Source organism: Oncorhynchus nerka, linkage group LG20 (assembly GCF_034236695.1).
Source record: "Oncorhynchus nerka isolate Pitt River linkage group LG20, Oner_Uvic_2.0, whole genome shotgun sequence".
In the NCBI taxonomy this organism is placed as follows: Eukaryota; Metazoa; Chordata; class Actinopteri; order Salmoniformes; family Salmonidae; genus Oncorhynchus; species Oncorhynchus nerka.
In genome coordinates, this window is record NC_088415.1 from 77,532,823 (window position 1) to 77,555,008 (window position 22,186).

A 22,186-nucleotide genomic window follows, 5' to 3' on the forward strand; every position below is an offset into this window, starting at 1 on the left:
ATGACTCGTAATGTCACACAGAAAAGCCATTTCACACAGAAACATTTCGTCTCGGAGTTGTGTTGTGTCTTTCCCTTTGCTGTCCAAGAACAGACAAATCTCCTCACGAAGCTCGAAACATCTTTGAAGCACCTTTCCCTGGCTTAGCCATCGCACCTCTGTGTGATAAGGCAAATCACCATGCTCCGTTTCTAACTCCGTCAGAAATGCCTTGAACTGGCGGTGATTCAAACCTTTGGCTCTGATAAAGTTAACTGTGCGCGTGATGATGCTCATTACATGCTCCATTTTCAAGGCTTTACCGCACAACGCTTCCTGGTGTATGATACAATGATAAGCTGTCAGCTCACCTGTCGCGTTTTCCTCTTGCATCTTTTCCCGTATCTTCGCCACCAGTCCGCTCCTGTGTCCACACATCGCAGGTGCTCCGTCGGTTGTCAAACCCACGAGTTTTTCCCAAGGCAGCTCCATCTCATTTACACATCTTGACACCTCTTCATACAAATCATGCCCCGTAGTTGTGCCATGCATAGGACGTAAAGCCAAAAACTCCTCTGTCACGCTTAGGTTGGAGTCCACTCCGCGGATGAAAATTGACAACTGGGCAATGTCAGAAATGTCGGTGCTCTCATCCACAGCCAAGGAATATGCAATAAAATCTTTTCCCTTTTTCACAAGCTGCTCTTTTAGATTGATGGACAACTGGTCTACTCTCTCGGCAATGGTGTTTCTGCTCAGACTCACATTTAAAAGAGTTGCCTTTTTCTGGGCAAACTTCGTCACAAACTTTAATCATGCAGTTTTTGATGAAATCCCCTCCGTAAATGGCCGGGCTGATTTAGCGATCTCTTCTGCCAAAATAAAACTGGCCTTGACAGCAGCCTGGCCTTGTGATTTGGCTTTTTTTGAACAGAGCCTGTCGAGATTTGAGGCCTCGTTTAATTCCTCTGCCTTTTGTAGCCTTTGTTCCATGTCCATATTCTTGTTTTTGTCCGCGTGTTTCGTTTCATAATGTCGTCTCAGATTATACTCTTTCAGTACCGCCACACTTTCTCCACACAGAAGACACACAGGTTTTCCAGCTACCTTCGTGAACATATACTCCGACTCCCACCTTGTTTGAAACCCCGGTTCTCAGTATCCACCTTCCGTTTTGCCATTTTTGATGGGTATCTGAAAGTTAATTTTACTGTGATGCTGACGACTGCTGTGCCAATAAATATTGAAATGAAGCAGCCTACTGCTCGGTGCGTCACCTTTGCATTGTGGGAAATGTAGTATTGGTGCGTGTAAAAGATCTGCGGGCTGCCGGCTTGCTGCGGGCCGGTTCTAATAATAAATCAAGATCATCCCAGGGGCCGTAAAAAACCTTCTTGCGGGCCGGATGTGGCCCGCGGGCCTTGACTCTGACATATGTGGTCTAGAGTGTCTCCCATTTGAAGAGGTGGATGACAGCTGTGAGTGCCCTAGAGGCGAATGGCACAGGCTGGCCCTCCTGCATGAAGGGAAGGGGAATGGGGGGATACCTAGTCAGTTGCACAACGGAATGCATTCAACCGAAATGTGTCTTCCTCATTTAACCCAACCCCTCTGAATCAGACACGTGTGTGGGGCTGCGTTAATTCACATCCTCATCATCGGCACCCGGGGAGCAGTTGGTGTTGGGGGTTAACTGCCTTGCTCAAGGGCAGAACTGCAGATTTTTCCGCCTTGCCATCTCAGGAATTTGATCCAGCGACCTTTCGGTTACTGGCCCAATGCTCTTAACTGCTAGGCTACCTGTCGCAACAGCCCAGTCCATACTGGCTCGAGGCACTCTGAATCGTGACAGGTTTTCACACATCGTAGTATCGCAGGACAGGTGTCTGGGTGATCAGGTACTTTATTTTCCTCACCGCTGTGTTGTGTTTTGGAAGCCAATGCCGATGGTGTCCTTGTCCATGAGCCTCCTTAGTTGCTCAGATACCTCAGAGAGCTGTGGCAGGAACTTGACCAGGTAGGTGACGAATCCGACAAAGTTCTGCACGGACTTCACGTCAGATGGGTGGGGTGGCATGTCCAAGACAGCCTACACATTCTCTGAATCAATCAGATGGAGGACAAGATGTGCCTGTGAAAGCGGACCTCTAGCACTTTTAACTGAAGATTTTTATGCTTCACCTTAGCTTGACCTGTCTGCATCTGTCCATCACGGCCAGCAGCTTGGAGTCATGGTCATGGTCTGCCTCCTGAACACTGTCCCCACAGCCCACTACGATGATGTCATCTACTATGGGTTCCATGCCACTGAGTCCAACCAGCAGCTTGTGCGTTTTCCACTGATACACATCTGGATCCAAGGAGACACAAAACGGGAGCTTCAACCACCACTTCCTACCCCAGGGTGTCCAAAAGGTGGTCATGTAGGTGCTGGGCTCGTCGAGTTTGCACTGCAGGAAGGCAACTCTGGTGTCCACGAGTGTGAAGAATATGGCCTTCGGGAGCTTGTAAAGAACATCCTCCAACGTGGGCATAATGTAATATGAACATCGCAGGTTGACGTGTTAAGGATCAATGCATAGCTGTAGCTTGTCTGGTTTCTTGAAGATAACCATATTACTAATCCAGTCTGTAGGCCCGGTGACAGATGTGATGTGTCCATCTGCATCATATTTGTCGAGCTGAGCCTTCACAGCTGCTTTCAGGGCCACTGGTACTTTGCGAGGTGCACACTGAACTGGTGACGTTAATAAGCCCGAGGTGCTTACATGTTGACCCTGACAGTAATGGCTGTTGACTAGCCTAAATTATTTCAAACTTAAGGGTGTGTTTCTGGCCAAGCACAACACACTCTGTCACACACAGGCCTAAACAGGTGGCCTGAATACAGTTTCAGCTTGGTGCTACTCTGTGTTTGTTTGTTTCTGGGCGCAAGCCTCCTTTTGTCTTTAAGGCATGTGGCCTCAGAATCTAGCTGGCATTGTTGTGGTTCTCAGTGCTGTTGATCCCCTCATCTGTGTCTGTTTCAATGGAGTGCACTTTACCCTCCTTTCTCTTGCTCTTCATACAGACCCATTCGAAGTGATTAGCTGTGCCACAGGATTTTACACATTTTCCCATAGGTTGTGCAGTGTTCTTTATCCATCTGTGAGAAATGCCACAATATCCGCACGTATAGGGGCTATCTATTGCAGTTGGCTGTAGTATTAGCATTAGCTGTGGCAAAGGGGAATTTCTTAGCTGGCTACCTGAATGTAGCATTGACATTGTCCATCCATATGCTACCTTTCGAACACCATGGACCTCATCCGTATAAGAGTAATCTTTGCCGCACGGCATGTCTCCAATGCCAAGACGAGTGTCAGGTCCCGTGCTCTCTGCAAATGTCTGCATGTGCCTTCATCAGCTATGCCGAGCACTCTTATCGCTGATCAGTTTGTCTCTTAAAGCACCATATTCACATGTAGCTAGCTGCCCTTTCCCTTAGCCTGGTGACAAAGCTGTAAATGGACTCCCCATCCTCCTGTTTACAACAGCCAAAAATATAACACTCCTAAATAACATGCTGGTTTAAAGTTGTGTTCAAGAGCATCAAGAATAGCTGTTGCGTTACCTTGCTGAGCTGCTGTTAGGTTCAGGTTGTGGTTGTGTACATTATAGTCCTCAAAGTGGCAGCCACTGCATCATCTTCCTTTTCCAGAAGTCCAGTAGCTGGTGCATAGTCCTCCCATTCACCTCTAAAAGTATCCCAGTTCGTGCTCTAATCTCCGCTGAGCTTCATAATGGCGGGAGGGGAATGTTAGCAGCCATGTCTATCTGATGCTAACAACACTGAAGCTAATTGCTAACTAGCAAACTCACTGTAGTTAAGGTGAAATCCGGCAATGTTTTACACAGTTGAATTTTATGTAAACCCAAACAGTTCGCTCTGATTTGTAGTGGTCATGTTTGGATGTTAAATGACGAGACAGTGTCACTGATGCAAGTAACCAGTTGTGCAGCACATTGCAAGGGTATATGCAGTACACTGGTAGGACACTGGTGTTGCAGTAATGAACATTTACCAACAGATAGCATCAACGTGCCATCTTACACCCATAACAAACGTGACCTCCATTGCTTTATGCATAAAATACTAATATCAAAATGGCCTCATATGGGTTCAATCACAATGGAAATACAAAAACAACTATGTGATTGGGTTGCAAAAATCTGACCCATTGTTTATAGACATAGAATGACCTATTGGAAGCTGTAGGAGGTCATTTGAAATAAAATACACCTTCATATTCCTTCTTTAAATACCAATGAAGGCTGAAGGATGAAAGGCCAAAATTAGCTGGTTTTATCAATAAAGAAGAGCTTTTATTAATTCCCACTGGCCTCCAATGTATTTCCTTCTTGTCTGATTCAGTTTGCTCCTCAATTCATGCTCGTTGTTTGGAGAGCAAGGTAGTGGCAATGTTACCTTCCTTTTGCTGTGATTAAAATGTAAGAAATGTCAATGTCATGCTGTTTTTCCTGCTGTGTTGACATTGGCTTATAGAGAGTGTTTGATTGGCTTTGGAATTGATTGACAACTTAAAATGCCGCTATGCACCAGCCCGTCTCCCTAGGTTTGTTGCTGAGGCGGCAGTTGCGGTAGTGGCAGAGGTCAACCATGGCGGACATCAGTGAGCAGTGCACACCCATCGTGGTGTACCAGGAGGACGTGAGCGAGAACCCTGTCACTGCGCGAAGCCAGAAGGAGAGCCTACAAGAGGCCTCACACACTCCAGCCTGTATCCTCTTCACACGTCCAGGGAGCTCTAGTGTAGATCCCTGTATCGTATCGTGGACTAAACTCAGCTAATGTTAGGGAGGCAATAGCCCAGCCTATTGAACACATAGTGTCCCCATTCAGTAGGCCTAAGTGAAATAGTTTACACAATCGTGGTGATGTACATTTAGTGTCCCTCACTGTCCCACACACTTCTCTCCAATTACCTCATTGCTATGTTATGATATGACTGATAAATATTGAAATAATAGAGTGTGAATTTGTGTTTGTCCTTTATGGGGGTGTGACAGCTTGTCTGGTGGGTTCAATAGGGTCCCTCAGTGCAAGGATTGCCCGTTTGCCTCCCCTCTTCAGCTCTGTGAGTGTAGGGCACACGCACGCACACACACACACACACACACACACACACACACACACACACACACACACACCTCATAGTATAGTCTTTGTATCATGATGTGGAAGCTGTGTTTTTCAGATGGGTTATGACTGCGGACAGACGCTACATACTCACCTAGCTGCTATCGCAGAGGGCAAAGGTATGGTCACATGGTTTCTTATGGGTTCTTGACATTTCAAACAATGCTTATGTCTTCTTATAGTTTCAAGGAATAGGAAAAGGGAAACAGAATTTTAGCAATGGTCTAATGGTTTGATACAGGGTTAAGTAATCATGTGATATCTCTCCTCCCTCCAGACAGACAAGACAAGGCGGGGTCAAAGTTCACACGGCTGTCGTCCCAGCAGGACTCGTCCACGTCGCTGCAGAATCGCCGGCACAACATGCCAGCTGAAAAGGTCAGGGCTCACAATTGACAGAGGGAGGAGGATGGTGTTGAGGAGGAGTGACGTATCGCCTGGGTAACCCAAGTGTGATCTGCCTATTATGTCAATGGTCATTTTGATCAATAATCATCCATAATCAGTGAGAGCTGTCCTCTTTGAGAACACTGAAGCTGGTTGGTCACATTGTTATCCTGTATACATAATGTAATTACTGGAATAGGTTCTTCTGACCCATTCAACTCATGTGTAAATGTTACGAGTAAATGAGTGAAGAGGTGTGGAGTCAGGCGCAGAGAGCAAAAGATGTGGGAAAAACAACACGTTTAAATGTCCCGGAAACATAACATGAACAAAAGTGGAAACACAAATGAACAGAAATATAAACGGACAGCGTAAAACCCAAATGCCAACAAAAATACACTCAAACAAGAAAACAGGCGAACAAGCCCGCACGAAACAGAAGCGGGCTGAACAGACTATATATAACCCTATCCTAACAACCAAACAAGAAACAGGTGCTACCAATTAGACAGAACTAAACGAACACAGAACAACGGATCGGCGATAGCTAGTAGACCGGCGACGACGACCGCCGAGCGCCACCCGAACAAGAAGGGGAGTCACCTTCGGTAATATTCGTGACAGTACCCCCCCCCCCCCTGACGCGCAGCTCCCGCAGCGCGCCGACGCTGGCCTCGGGGACGACCCGGGGGCCGAGGCGCTGGGCGATCCGGACGGAGGCGATGGAATTCACTCAACATAGATGGGTCTAGAATATCCCTCACCGGAATCCAGCACCTCTCCTCCGGACCGTACCCCTCCCAGTCAACGAGGTACTGCAAGCCCCTCACCCGGCGTCTCGAGTCCAGAATAGCTCGTATCTTGTACGCCGGGGACCCCTCGATGTCCAGAGGGGGCGGTAGAACCTCCGGAACCTCATCTTCCTGCATGGGACCAGCTACCACCGGCCTGAGAAGAGACACATGAAATGAGGGGTTAATACGATAATACGAAGGAAGTAATAATCGATAACAAACCTCATTTATTCTCCTCAGGACTTTAAATGGCCCTATACACTGCGGACCCAGCTTCCGGCAGGGCAAGTGGAGGGGCAGGTTTCGGGTCGAGAGCCAGACCCTGTCCCCAGGTGCAAACACGGGGGCCTCACTGCGGTGACGGTCAGCGCTCTTCTTCTGCCTTATACTCGCTTGGCGTAATGACTCTTGGACCGCCCTCCAGGTCTCCTTAGAGCGCTGTACCCACTCCTCCACCGCAGGAGCCTCAGTCTGGCTCTGATGCCACGGTGCCAGGACTGGCTGGTACCCCAACACGCACTCAAATGGTGACATGTTGGTAGAGGAGTGGCTTAGTGAGTTCTGGGCTATTTCTGCCCAGGGAATATATCTCGCCCACTCCCCTGGCCGGTCCTGGCAATACGACCGCAGAAACCTACCCACCTCCTGGTTAACTCTCTCCACCTGCCCATTAATCTCCGGGTGATACCCTGAGGTCAGGCTGACCGAGAACCCCAGACGTTCCATAAATGCCCTCCAAACACGGGAGATAAATTGGGGGCCCCGATCAGAAACTATATCCTCGGGCACCCCGTAGTGCCGGAAGACATGGGTGAAAAGAGCTTCCGCAGTCTGTAGGGCCGTAGGGAGACCGGGCAATGGGATAAGACAGCAGGACTTAGAGAACCGATCCACAACGACCAGGATTGTAGTGTTACCCTGAGAGGGGGGAAGGTCAGTAAGAAAATCTACCGATAGATGGGTCCACGGCCGTTGTGGAACGGGAAGAGGTTGTAATTTACCTCTTGGCAGGTGTCTAGGAGCCTTACTCTGGGCGCACACCGAACAGGAGGAAACATAGAATCGCACATCCCTCCTCAAAGTGGGCCACCAGTACTTCCTCTCAAGACCTCTCACTGTCCTAAAAATACCTGGGTGACCCGACGAGGGTAGACAATGAGCCCATCGAATCAATTGATCACGGACAGCCAGCGGCACGTACCTACGACCCTCCGGAACCTGTGGAGGCGCAGGTTCCTCCCTTAACGCCCGCTCGATGTCCGCGTCCACATCCCATACTACTGGTGCCACCAGCTTAGCTGCCGGAATGATGGGAGTAGGATCGATGGACCTGTCCTCAGTGTCATAGAGTCTTGACAGCGCGTCAGCCTTAGTGTTGAGGGAACCTGGTCTATACGAGATAGTGAAATGAAATCTAGTGAAAAACATGGCCCACCTTGCCTGACGAGGATTCAGTCTCCTAGCTGATCGGATATACTCCAGGTTACGATGGTCAGTCCAGATAAGGAAAGGGTGCTTAGCCCCCTCAAGCCAGTGTCTCCACACCTTCAGGGCCTTAACCATAGCCAACAACTCCCTATCCCCCACATCATTATTCCGCTCCGCTGGCCCGAGTTTCTTCGAAAAAAAGGCACAGGGGCGGAGCTTCGGTGGCGCACCCGAACGCTGTGAGAGCACCGCTCCAACCCCAGCCTCGGATGCGTCCACCTCTACTATAAACGCCAAAGAAGGGTCCGGATGTGCCAACACCGGCGCCTCAGTAAACATCACCTTCAACTTATGAAAAGCTCTGTTCGCCTCTGCTGACCACTGCAAACGCACCGGCCCCCCTTCAGCAGTGAGGTAATAGGGGCAGCTACCTGACCAAAACCCCGGATAAACCTCCGGTAGTAATTGGCAAATCCCAAGAACCGCTGCACCTCCTTTACCGTGGTCGGAGTCGGCCAATTACGCACGGCCTTTACGCGGTCACCCTCCATTACCAAACCAGAGCTGGAAATGCGATAACCCAGGAAGGAAACTGATTGTTTGGAAAACTCACATTTCTCCTCCTTCACATACAGGTCATGCTCCAGCAGTCGTCTAAGAACCTTGCGCACAAGAGATACATGCGCAGTGCGTGTAGCGGAGTAGATCAAAATATCGTCAATATACACCTCTACACCCTGTCCGTGCAGTTCTCTGAGAATCTCATCCACGAAGGATTGAAATATAGCTGGAGCATTCTTTAAACCGTATGGCATGACGAGGTACTCATAATGGCCAGACGTAGTGCTAAATGCAGTTTTCCACTCATCTCCCTCCCGAATACGCACCAGATTATAAGCACTCCTGAGATCCAGTTTAGTGAAGAACTGCGCTCCCTGAAATGATTCCACTGCCGTAGCAATGAGAGGTAGTGGGTAACTAAAACCCACTGTGATGGAATTTAGACCTCTATAATCAATACACGGACGTAAACCACCATCTTTTTTCTTCACAAAAAAGAAACTCGAAGAGACAGGTGACATGGAGGGCCGAATATACCCCTGTCCCAGAGCCTCGGTGATATAAGTTTCCATAGCCACCTTCTCCTCCTGGGACAAAGGATACACATGACTCCGGGGGTGTGCAGCGTTACCCTGGAGGTTTATCACGCAATCCCCCTGCCTATGGAGTGGTAATTGGGTCGCCTTCTTTTTACTGAAAACGATAGCCAAATCGTCATACTCAGCTGGAATGCGCACGGTGGAAACCTGGTCTGGACTCTCCACCGTTGTCGCACCGATGGAAACCCCTACACACCTGCCTGAACACTCATCAGACCACCCCTGTAGAGTTCCCTGTTTCCACGAAATTGTAGGATTATGAATAGCTAGCCAGGGAATCCCTAGTACAACTGGAAACGCAGGTGAATCGATAAGGAACAAACTAATTCGCTCCTTGTGATTCCCCTGCGTAATCATCTCCAACGAAATTGTGGCTCTCTTCACCAGCCCTGACCCTAATGGTCGACTATCTAAAGAGTGCACGGTAAAAGGGGGGTCTACTTTTACTAACGGAATCCTCAACCTCTGAGCGAGTCCGCGATCTATAAAGTTTCCAGCTGCGCCTGAATCTACCAGTGCCTTATGCTGGAGAGAAGGAGAATAATTAAGGAAACAAATTAATAGGAACATGTGACCAACAGGAAACTCTGAGAGAGTGTGGTGCTTACTCACCTGGGGTGACCGATGAGTGTTCTGCCTGCCCTCACGATTCCCAGATGAATTCCTCCAGCACCGACCAGACGTGTGCCCTCTCCGGCCACAACTGGTACAGGAGGAGCTTCCTCCTCCGATCTCCCTTGACACGGTCCCTCCTAGCTCCATCGGGATAGGGGCAGGAGGATTAGGAGGTAGAACTGACAGGACCCTTTCAGAACGTCCACGAGCAGCTAGCAGATGGTCCAACCGGATCGACAGGTCTATCAGTCCATCCAGGCTGAGTGTAGTATCCCGACAGGCAAGCTCCCTACGGACGTCCTCTCTCAGGCTACACCTGTGTGTGTATGGTCTATCAGGGCCCTGTCGTTCCACCCTGCTCCCGCAGCCAAGGTCCGGAACTCCAGCGCGAAGTCCTGCGCGCTCCTCGTCCCCTGTCTAAGATGGAACAATCTCTCACCCGCCGCTCGACCTTCTGGAGGGTGATCGAACACGGCCCTGAAACGGCGGATGAACTCCGGGTAGTTGTCCTTCGCTGAGTCGGGCCCGTTCCAGACCGCATTAGCCCACTCCAGGGCTCTACCGGTCAGGCATGTGATGAGGACCCCTACTCTCTCCTCCTCCGAGGGGGCCGGCCGAACGGTGGCCAGGTAGAGGTCTAATTGAAGCAGGAATCCCTGGCACCCCGTCGCTGCTCCATCGTAATTCCTCGGAGGCGTCATGTGCAGAGCGCTGGAACCGGATCCAGATGGGGGAGATGGTAGAGTTGCTGGTGGGAGGGTCGGTGGGTTAGTAGTAGGGAAACCATTCCTCTCCCAACGATCCATCCTCTCCATCATCTGATCCATCGCTGATCCTAGGCGATGGAGGATGGACGTGTGATGTTGGACTCGCTCCTCCATAGTGGGAAGAGGAGTGGTCGCTGCTCCTGCTGACTCCATAGAAGGTGCGGGCTTCTGTTACGAGTAAATGAGTGAAGAGGTGTGGAGTCAGGCGCAGAGAGCAAAAGATGTGGGAAAAACAACACGCTTAAATGTCCCGGAAACATAACATGAACAAAAGTGGAAACACAAATTAACAGAAATATAAACGGACAGCGAAAAACCCAAATGCCAACAAAAATACACTCAAACAAGAAAACAGGCGAACAAGCCCGCACGAAACAGAAGCGGGCTGAACAGACTATATATAACCCTATCCTAACAACCAAACAAGAAACAGGTGCTACCAATTAGACAGAACTAAACGAACACAGAACAACGGATCGGCGATAGCTAGTAGACCGGCGACGACGACCGCCGAGCGCCACCCGAACAAGAAGGGGAGTCACCTTCGGTAATATTCGTGACAGTAAATTACATATTCAACAGACTTGTTCCTGATTGAGTTAAGAGACAATGCTGCATATCAAGTTTAAACTGAGAATTCGAATGGGATTTTATGTTGGTCATTTGTGTGTGTTCAAATAGCGATGTGTGTTATCCCAGGCAGAAGGCAGAAGAAGATGCCATGGGAAATCACATTTCTTTCCACTGAGATGGTTTAATCTGCTTTCTCTCTTTCTCCCTCAGCGTGAGGTGGGCATGCCCAAGCTGGTGGAGCTGTATCAGTACCCAGGGTTCAGAGATGACATGCCCATGCCCCTGCCACACAGCAACACCTTTTCTACCATCATTACCCACGTAGTGAGGGCACAGCCACACCTCACCGACAAGGTACTAAACAGCACTGTAGTCCAGCAGATAGGTGAAATAATTGTTCCATTTTATGATACAAGTATCAACCTTGGTACACCAATACTAGATACCTTAAGGGGACATGTTATAGATTGGAGGCAGTCTGGGAAGCCTGTCAGTCAACCAGGGTGACCATTTTAATAAAATGGCTGCCATCCGGATTTCCTGTTAGAAGAAAATAGGGTAAAATTGTTCCAAACAATATCAGAATGACTTTGTAATGTTATCTATCCACTAAATGCATCCCACAGATAATATAGACAATAATCATAATGTACACTTAAGACCTTAATAGTGGTCATATTGAGGTCATTGTGACCATAGTCTAGCGGCTACATGAGGAAATTGAGGATTATGTGATAGAGACCAAATTTGACACACAGCTAGGGCATGTCTAAATAGGTATTTGTGGCTACACTGTCATCACAGATTGTCCATTACCCCCCTGGCAGTCAATTCCAGTATGGCCGCTAAAAAAATGGTTAAGAAACCCAATGGAAACTCTCCAGGTAGGCTTGTCTGTAGCTTGTTACATCTGCTCTGAAATGCATTTACTCACATCACTCAAGAAGATGTTAAATGTACAAACATTTATTCAAGTCAATGTGTGTAGGCATAGGCAGACGTTGTATTTGAATGATGTGTTTCATGCATATAAAATGATATTATTCAACAGGCTACTCTGCAAACGTTGATTGAGAAATGATGACATTTTCTTTTTTTCCACTCCGGCACCTGAAAAAATAGCACTACACCACTGTGTATAATAGGGTACATCTCAGTGGCACTATAGCTAAACATCTTTGTTTAGACTTTTACTTTCTTTGTTTGAAGGCCGAAAGGTCTCCTCGCAAAATGATTTTGTTAAAATGGGTTATCTGTCTCTCTGCTGGACATAATACATTCATATGTGATTTTTTGTAAAGTGATGTGTACTAGGTAGGTTTCCTGTCACATTTCATAAAATGTACACAAAACAGAATATCATATTATATATCACTGCAAAAAGTACTTTTTAGAGTGTTTACATGTAAAGTTTTGGAACTAGCCATGAAAAACATGACAAAAAACAGAATTTCACCACTTTTTCACTAAATATTTACAGGATTTGTATATATGGAACTTTTGGACAATTTTATTGTGTTTTCCAGACATTTTTTTTAAAGATTATTATTATTTTTTTACATTTTCCCGTCAAACATTTTAATCCATAATTTGGCTGTATGTACCAATTATCAGTGTTGGAAAAAGTAGTCAATTGTCACAATTGAGTAAAAGTATAGCTTAATAGAAAAGGACTCAAATAAAAGTGAAAGTCACTCAGTAAAATACTACTTGAGTAAAAGTCTAAAAGTATTTGGTTTTAAAAATACTTAAGTATTTGAAAGTAAAAGTATAAATAATTTCAAATTCCTTATATTAAGCAAACCAGACGGTACAATTTATTATTATTTTTTTGACGAATGATGAAGCATTTGTGTTTAGTGAGTCCGCCAGATCAGAGGCAGCAGGGATGACCAGGGATGTTCTCTTGATAAGTGTGTGAATTGGAACATTTTCCTGTCAAAATGTAACGAGTATTTTCTGGTGTCAGGGAAAATGTATGGAGTAAAAGTACATATTTTCTTTAGGAATGTATTGAAGTAAAAGTTGGCAAAAAATATAAATAGTAAAGTAAAGTACACATACCCCCAAATAACTACTTAAATTATGTTTTACTTAAGTACATTACACCCCTGCCAATTATTTATGCAGATGTGGCTAACTGAATCTAGTCCAATATGGCCCCATGCAGCTGGTTGGTGGCCATATTGAAAAGTCTTTGATGTCACTATAGCCAGAAATACTTATTTAGACATGCCCCAGTTGTTTGTGGAATTTGGTGGCTTTGTCATATTCCATTTTTTTTTGCCACAGGATTATTGTCAAAATGACCTCAATAGGAGCACCATGAAGGTGTTAAAAGTATTTTATGATCAGAATTATTCTTAATAATATCTGTGGGATTTATTTAGTGGGTGGGTAAACATTACAAAGTCCTTTTGATATTGTTTGGAATGATTTTACCCTTTTTTCTTCTAACAGGAAATCCGAATGGCAGCCATTTTATTAAAATGGTCACCCTGGTTGACTGACAGGCTTCTCAGACTGCCTCTTTAAAATGTCTTTAAAATGTTCCTTATGGTGATGTTTTTAAGAAGTGGGCTTTTGAGGCTCTGGAGCCAGAGGAGGCCACTCATGTATAAAATGTTTCTAGTATTAGTGTAACAAGTTTGCCACTTCTCGGGTATATTTGGTTCTTATCCGCTGGACTACAAGGCATATCCTGTAGGCTTCTTCATTTGGTAGGGGGATCAGTTTCACATTGAAGAAAGGAAACGTTGGCCTGGTTCCAGATCGGTTTGGTCTAACTTCTATGGTTTTTGACATGCCAAATGTGTAGTTAAACAGATCTGGGACCAGGCTAAGGAAACAGAGTATGGCTCATGAACATGAACTTCAAATATGATTTCAAACATAATCAGCAAACTATTATAATTATCTGACTAATGTTTGAAACATTCCATCTCCATCCTGTCCTGTAGCCCAGGTACAAGGCAGTGTTCCTAAGCATCCTATCTTCTTCTATGATGGAGGACTTTGTCATGGACTCCTTCTGGTGGCTGTTTCTACAGCACTTCCAGGTGAGATTGACAGAAAGTCACATTTATGCACATGTGTTTTTATTCTCTAGTGCAGTGCAGTTGTCAACAGACTTAAACCACAGGTGGTGTTACATTAATGGCTGTTGTTTTTTCCCTCCAGCCAGACGCACGCATACAGGACAGCCTCTTTGCACGAATCGCAGAGAATTACATCCGAATCCTGACCCAGAGTCTAACATCACGCAGTGGCAAGTGGTTTCTCAGGGTAATGCCTATTTTTCTGTACTCCCGTGCAGGTTGATAGATTGATCATGCACATAACATACAATATTATAAGATTCAACTGAGCGGAAGGTTCTCGCTTTTTCAGTTCTGCCCACACATTTTCTATAGGATCACACAATAGTCAATGACCATTCCAATAACTTGACTTTGTTGTCCTTAAGCCATTTTGCCACAACTTTGGAAGTATGAGTGGGGTCATTGTCCATTTGGAAGACCCCTTTGCGACCAAGCTTTAACTTCCTGACTGATGTCTTGAGATGTTGCTTCAATATATCCACATCATTTTCCTCTCTCATGAAGCCATCTATTTTGTGAAGTGCACCAGTAATTCCTGCAGCAAAGCACCCCCACAACATGATGCTGCCACCCCCGTGCTTCACGGTTGGGATGGTGTTCTTCGGCTTGCAAGCCTCCCCCTTTTTCCTCCAAACATAACAATGGTCATTATGGCCAAACAGTTCTATTTTTGTTTCATCAGACCAGAGGACATTTCTCCAAAAAGTATGATCTTTGTCCCCATGCGCAGTTGCAAACCGTAGTCTGGCTTTTTTATGGTGGTTTTGGAGCAGTGGCTTCTTCCTTACTGAGAGGCCTTTCAGGTTATGTCGATATAACGTACTCGTTTTACTGTGGATATAGATACTTTTGTATCTGTTTCCTCCAGCATCTTCACAAGGTCTTTTGCTGTTGTTCTGGGATTGATTTGTACTTTTCGTACAAAAGTACGTTCATCTCTAGGAGACAGAACGCGTCTCCTTCCTGAACGATATGATAGCTGCTTGGTCCCATAGTGTTTATACTTGCATGCTATTGTTTGTACAGATGAATGTGGTACTAACAGGAGTTTGGAAATTGCACCCAAGTATGAACCAGACTTGTCGAGGTCTACAATTTTTTTTCTGAAGTTTTGGATGATTTATTTTGATTTTCACATGATATCAAGCAAAGAGGCACTGAGTTTGAAAGTAGTCCTTGAAATACATCCACAAGTACACCTCCAATTGACTCAATTGATGTCAATTAGCCTATCAGAGGCTTCCAAAGCCATGACATAATTTTCTGGAATTTTCCAAGCTGTTTAAAGGCACAGTCAACTTAGTGTATGTAATCTTCTGACCCACTGGAATTGTGATACAGTGAATTATAAGTGAAATAATCTGTCTGTAAACAATTGTTGGAAAAATTACTTGTGTCATGCACAAAGTAGATGTCCTAACCGACTTGCCAAAACTATAGTTTGTTAACAAGAAATTTGTGGAGTGGTTCAAAAACTAGTTTTAATGACTCCAACCTAAGTTTATGTAAACTTCTGACTTCAACTGTATAGCTTTTACATTTATCTAACACTGAGTATAATCAAAACTATTTCCTAATCTCTTTCGTCTATAGGAGTTCCCCAGTACTCTGGCCCAGACCCTGTACTGCTGCTTCTGCTGTTGTTTCCCTCAGTCCTGCAGAACCCTCCGCAGTGACACCTTCCTCATCCCACTGTGCTTTACTGCCTACCAGTGGACAGGAGGTGACACTGCACACACTCACTGAGAAACATACATACACAAGTAAATCACACAATAGTCAATTAACTCTCTCTCTGTCATTTAGTACTCTATTTCCACTCAGGTATCTATAGATTCTTTCAGTCTTTCATATTAATTCTACCTATCTACCCTCCCAGCTGACACTGTTTACCCCTCTCTCTCTCTCTCTCTCTGTCTGTCTGTCTGTCTGTCTGTCTGTCTGTCTGTCTGTCTGTCTGTCTGTCTGTCTGTCTGTCTGTCTGTCTGTCTGTCTGTCTGTCTGTCTGTCTGTCTGTCTGTCTGTCTGTCTGTCTGTCTGTCTGTCTGTCTCTCTGTCTGTCTCTCTGTCTCTCTGTCTCTCTCTCTTTCAGGTATCTGTCCTGCCCCTGATGTTTTTAAAAAGTGGGATTTCGAGGCTCTGGAGCCAGAGGAGGCCACTCATGTTCAGTTTGTTTCTGGGAACAAGAGGAATGAGAAAGAGAGTGACTCATGTCTGTCTCTCCTAGACAGTATGTTCTCCAGTGCCTATGTTGATGAGCCCTTTCATAGTAAATTGACCAGCAGTGCCACCACTCTACTGAGGAACAAACCGGTCAGTCTTTTCATTTTGTCAAACTCACGCAGGCATGCGAACACACACACACACACACACACACACAACACACACACACACACACACACACACACACACACACACACACACACACACTCTCTCTCAATCACACACACACTCAGTCACACACACACAAACACCCCACTGGGTGAAAGCAGGTTGAATCAAAGTTGTTTCCACGTAATTTCAACAACAAAATTGAATGACATTGAATCAACGTGGAAAACGGATTGGATTTGCAAAAAGTCTTCAAGGTAAGGGAACATTTAACCTAAATCCAATGACATGGTGACATTCAATTCATGTTAGTGGACAACTCAACCAAATGGAAATCAAAACTAGACATTGAAATGACGTCTGTGCCCAGTGGGACACCAATTGATCAGACCCTATGTCCTTCTGTGTGTGTCTCAGAGCTCATTGCTGACCAGTAGTAGTCACACCACTCTGGAGAGCCAGCCATCTAAAAGCACAGTTAACACAACCAGCACTACCTCAGGCTCGGAAGGTAAAGCTCTATGTCTCCATTTGGTAAGCATAAGTAGTCTAAATGTAGTCTGTGTTTAGTGGTTTCTCTGCATGGACTTGATTCAAATTTGAGATTCATGGCATAGGTCTTTGGTAGTGATATTGACTTCACCAGAACTCAATATGCCAACTTGCACTTTGTGTGCTCTTCTTGTCTCCCCTGTCTCTCTGTTGTTGGCTGTGTGTGATGTTCTGGTTGTTCCAGAGAAGACCGTGGGCTCAGCGAACATCACAGGGTCAGACCTGAAGGCCCTGACTGGACAGGCCAACCAGACACCTGCCAGAGAGGTCAGACTGGCACTTCACACCGTCCAGCTTTCACACTCATGTCTGTCTTACTCTCCCTGCTGACATTGTTTTATTCACCCCTGATCTTTTCTTTCTTTCACTCGCTCTCAAACAAACACACACCTTTCTCTTTTTCTCTCATCCACTCTCCTTCATATCCCTCTCTCATTCCCACTGTTTCTCCCCCTCTCCCACAGTCCCAAGTAGCCTACCCGGACATGGCGTTTAAGCGCAGTGTGTTTAACGTGTATGGCAACAGTCCTCTGGTGCAGTACTACATGCGTGTTCTCCACATGGACCCCAAGGTGGGACAGGACGTACTGGTGGTCCGGACCGAGATCAGCAAGCTGCCTCCATATCCTCACAATGATAATAATGGAGTGTGTGTGTGTGTGTGTGTGTAATGTGTATGTGTGTGTCCCGGCGCCAAACATGTACCCCACAGATCATTCTGTTGATAAAGTTAGAGGGTACTCCTGTATTAGCCATTCTGCCACCCGCATCCACATACAGGGCCTTCAGAAAGTATTCATGCCCTTGACTTATTCTACATGTGTTGTATTACAGCCTGAATTCAAAATGGATTCAATATATTTTTTCTCACCCATCTACACACAATGCCCCATAATGACAAAGTGAGAACATGTTTTTAGAAATATCTGCAGATTTATTGAAAATTAAATACAGAAAGATCTCATTTACATAAGTATTCACACCCTTGGGTCAATACTTAGAAAGATTGGTGCCAAAGGTGTTTTTACTAAGAGCTTTCCACACCTGGATTTGCCCATTATTCTTTTAAAAATGATGCAAGCTCTTTTAAATTGGTTGTTGATCATTGCCAGACAACCATTTTCAGCTATTTGCCATAGATGTTCAAGTAGATTTAAGTCTAAACTGTATCTTGGCCACTCAGGAACATTCTTGGTAAGCAACTCCAGTGTAGATTTGGCATTGTGTATTAGGTTATTTTCCTGCTGAAAGGTGAATTCATCTCCCAGTGTCTGGTGGAAAGCAGACTGAACCAGGTTTTCCTCTAACCTTTTTCCTGTGCTTAGCTCCATTCCATATTTTTTTTATCCTGAAACCCTCCCCAGTCCTTAACAATTACAAGCATGACCATAACATGGTGCAGCCACCACTGATTGAAAATATGGAGATTAGTACTCAGTAATGTGATGTATTGGATTTGCCCCAAACATAAAACTTTGTTTTCAGGACAAAAAGTCAATTGCTTTGCCACATTTTTTGCAGTATTACTTTAGTGCCTTATTGCAAACAGGATGCATGTTTTGGAATATTTGGTTTCCTTCCTCAGTTAGAAAGGACACCTGAATCTTTGAAGTGACTGGGTGTATTGATACACCATCCAAAGTGTATTTAATAACTTCACCATGTTCAAAGGGATATTCAATGTCTGCATTTTTTTTTACCCATCTACCAATAGTTGCCTTTCTTTGCGAGGCATTGGAAAACCTCCCGGGTCTTTGTGGTTGAATGTGTTTGAAATTCACTGCTCTACTGAGGGACCTTACAGATAATTGTGTGTGGGGTACAGAGATGAGGTAGTCATTCAAAAATCATGTTAAACTGTATTATTGCAACTTATTATGTGACTTGTTAAGCACATTTTTTTACTCTCTAACTCATTTAGACTTGCCACATGAGTTAAATACTTATTGACAATTTTTTTTATTTGTTCCATTTTAAATTTAGACTGTAACACAACAAAATGCTGAAAAAGTCAAGGGGTGTGAATACTTTCTGATGGCGCTGTACATGACATCACAGCCAGTGTTCCTTCCTTGACCCCTTGGTGATGTTACGGCTGGATCAGTGACGTACAGGGACATTCTGAGTAAGGCCCAGGAGCGTTCTGTGGCCCACCGCAGGGACCTCAGGACCATGTGGGGCCAATACTCCAAGGACCTCTATGTTCTCAACCAGAGGAAGCTGGACGAGCGCTATGAAACCTTCAGGTACAGTTAACATTCCCAACACCACAGCTCAACACTACAGTGTATATCTTACTGTAGTAAGACACACACTGTAAGAGACACACTGAGTGTACGAAAAATTAACACCTGCTCTTTCCATGACAGACTGACCAGGTGAATACAGGTGAAAGCTGTGATCCCTTATTGATGTCACTTGTTAAATCCACCAATCAGTGCAGATGAAGGGGAGAAGAGATGTTAAATTATGATTTCTAAGCCTTGACAGAATTGAGACATGGATTGTGTATGTGTGCCAGTCATAGGGTGAATGAGCAAGACAAAATATGGAAGTGCCTTTGAACTGGGTATATTAGTAGGTACCAGGCGCAACAGTTTGTGTCTAGAACTGCAATGCTGCTGGGTTTTTAGACTCAACAGTTTCCCGTGTGTATCAAGAATTGTCCACCACCCAAAGGACATCCAGCCAACTTGACACAACTGTGGGGAGCATTGGAGTCAACATGGGCCAGCATCCCTGTGGACATCTTTCGACACCTTGTAGAGTCCCAACACAATATTAGGAAGGGGTTCTTAATGTTTGGTATACTCAGTGTATCACTTGTATTGAGACCTGACAAGGTCTTCTGATTGATAACTGTAGCATTATATACTACAATACCCATAATGCCTTGTGTAACATATCCAGTTTTATGTTAGTACAATTAGCATAATGGTGTCCCTCCTTGTCAATACAAAAACAATGTTGAAAAAATATATTTAAAATAATGCTGTCTCATCCATATAAGGCATAAAATGCATCCCAAATGGCACCCTACCCACTAGATAGTGAACCACTCTGGTCAAAAGTAGTGCACTATGTAGGGAACAGGGAACAACCTGGCACGCAGACATGCCCACTGCTGCCTCAGCCATACAAGGTGTTGTCCTCCTGTAGGCTCAGGTTGATCATTTGAATAACCATACAGAGAGATACCATGTTGATGTAGCTTAGCCTAGACCTGCAGAGCGAGCCACAGGTGGTGTTGGAAATAAATTATGCTCCATGTAATGTCTGCTTTGGATCTGTCTATGTTGGCCTATTAATACTTGTCACCTATTTGGGGTAATGATAGCCTACTCTGCTCTCACTGTCTGATTCTAGGCCTACTCTCACACAGCCAATGTTCCCTGGCCCATACAAATGCATTTTTTCTCCCCTGTGAAAATATGTGGTTTATGTTAATTAAGCAATAAGGCACAGAGGTCTGTGGTATATGGCCAATATACCATGGCTAAGGGCTGTTCTTATGCACAGCACAATGCAGAGTGCCTGGATACAGCCCTTAGCCATGGTATATTGGCCATATATCACAACCCCCCAGGGTGCCTTATTGCTATTATAAACTGGTTACCAACATAATTAGATCAGTAAAAATACATGTTTTGTCATACCTGTGGCATACAGTCCGATATACCACGGCTGTTAGCCAATCAGCATTCAGGGCTCGAACCACCCAGTTTATAATATTTTCACATGTTACCCTCTGCCCGAATGTGTCTTTGCTTTTTTTGTCTTTTCAAAAGATAATAAAGTGAACAAAAGCATGCATGATTCTGTCCTGTATTGGTGACGCTCCTTTCTCTCTCTTTTAATCAGGAAACAGAAAAAGATCCTGTCCCAGAAGACAACTATCAAACGACTGTGCCAGCTACTGGTCCCAGAGACCATTGTAAGTTCTACATGACTGTCCTGTGAGTCCTCACTATTGTTGTATTAAAGGTGGTACTGTTGTGTTGTGCCACAAAGAGTATGGCTTAACCTGATCTATATGAATTTCAGTAATGGGCGGCAGGGCCCTCACTACTGTAAAATGAAGGTAGATAAGCTATAAAGTAGCTACAAGTACAGTAGCTGTATATCCCTTTATTGACAGTTCTGTCATTCTTATTGTAGAATGAAGAGGACACCAGGACCAGCTCTGAGGTCATACACGCCTTCGAAATGGCTGTGTCTGGGCTGGACAAAGTCACCCCTGACCCCTCAGTCTGACCCCTTAACCCCCCGGGTTTGACCCCTCAACCCTGAACTGGAACCCTGACTACCCTCATATCGGAAATGCATTAAAAAAAACATGCTTCACCTGTATTGGCTTTGATTATATTTGGCTCTTCGGGGTACACGCTGTCTGTGCAGGAATGCTGTAATGAACTACCACAGGCACAATGTGGCGGTATATACATGGCTACAGATACCTGTGTCTGAATGGTGTTGACTCTGAGTAATCATTCAAAAGAAAGACTGAAAGAGTGTAAAACATAAGATAGAATATGGATAGGTTGGGGTTTTGGACAGAGATCTTGGCTTTATGATAGACGATATTTAATTGACCTCCCAAACGATACCCCTCAAGGTCACCAGCATTGCTTTTGGAAATGAGAACACAGACAGCTCAGTAGATTGATTACAGTGTGATCAATTGATGACTCATGGTAAGAAACAGGACAACAACATGAATTACTGAATCAAATATAAATGTCTGATAAAGAAAACAAACTACGTTGCTTTTCTCTGATGCCAGCTCAGAGGGCTGGATCAACAACACTTAGCTAACAGTGTCTGGCCTGTGTAATCTAGAAAGAGAGAGACTGACAGACCAAATGACAGACAGCCGGCCATTGGAATTCCCTGAATGTGATCTATAAACATGTTATAGTAAAATATTTATTACATGACATAAAAGGAGAAATATCACACTTCCGAGCCAAGAGACACACTAGGGTGAGTCCACAGGCCATTTAAGGAGATTTGTTTGACCACCACTGCTTCCTTTGCTTCTGCATCTTTGGCCGTATCTCGCTATTCTGAAGTGGATGTTTTAAAGTGGACTTTACAGGGGCAATCTGCAGTTGCCACATACATTTTTGTCCTATAAATTAATGATATGTACCCAATGACTCATGAAGAATATAACTTGTAAATGTCTCATGAACTTAGTGGCAAGATAAAGTATGTGAACCCTTTGGAAATACCTGGATTTCGCATAAATTGATCATAAAATTTGATCTGATCTTCATCTAGGCCACAACAATAGTCC

General features: G+C 45.0%; 1 protein-coding gene across 5 annotated transcripts in view; it reads left to right on the top strand.

Moving 5' to 3' along the window:
• Nucleotides 1-21,237, top strand: part of LOC115103151 (protein FAM227A) — a 29,554-nt gene extending 8,317 nt beyond the window's left edge. For 2 of the 5 annotated variants that reach the window (XR_010460231.1, XR_010460229.1), the window contains exons 2-14: nucleotides 4,583-4,760; nucleotides 5,050-5,117; nucleotides 5,238-5,298; nucleotides 5,457-5,557; nucleotides 11,114-11,257; nucleotides 13,864-13,962; nucleotides 14,084-14,188; nucleotides 15,598-15,727; nucleotides 16,097-16,317; nucleotides 16,753-16,846; nucleotides 17,072-17,154; nucleotides 17,352-18,719; nucleotides 18,871-19,134. Coding sequence is in view for 1 of the 5 variants with exons in the window: in XM_029623863.2 (XP_029479723.1) it covers nucleotides 4,640-4,760; nucleotides 5,050-5,117; nucleotides 5,238-5,298; nucleotides 5,457-5,557; nucleotides 11,114-11,257; nucleotides 13,864-13,962; nucleotides 14,084-14,188; nucleotides 15,598-15,727; nucleotides 16,097-16,317; nucleotides 16,753-16,846; nucleotides 17,072-17,154; nucleotides 17,352-17,509; nucleotides 18,981-19,133; nucleotides 20,749-20,821; nucleotides 21,046-21,141 (1,707 nt within the window). In the remaining 4 variants the exon portion in view is untranslated. Of the gene's footprint in view, nucleotides 1-4,582; nucleotides 4,761-5,049; nucleotides 5,118-5,237; nucleotides 5,299-5,456; nucleotides 5,558-11,113; nucleotides 11,258-13,863; nucleotides 13,963-14,083; nucleotides 14,189-15,597; nucleotides 15,728-16,096; nucleotides 16,318-16,752; nucleotides 16,847-17,071; nucleotides 17,155-17,351; nucleotides 18,720-18,870; nucleotides 19,135-20,748; nucleotides 20,822-21,045 lie in introns of those variants that run through there. The other 3 variants (XM_029623863.2, XR_010460230.1, XR_010460232.1) reach the window with 3 other exon arrangements.
• Nucleotides 21,238-22,186: the final 949 nt, after the last annotated feature.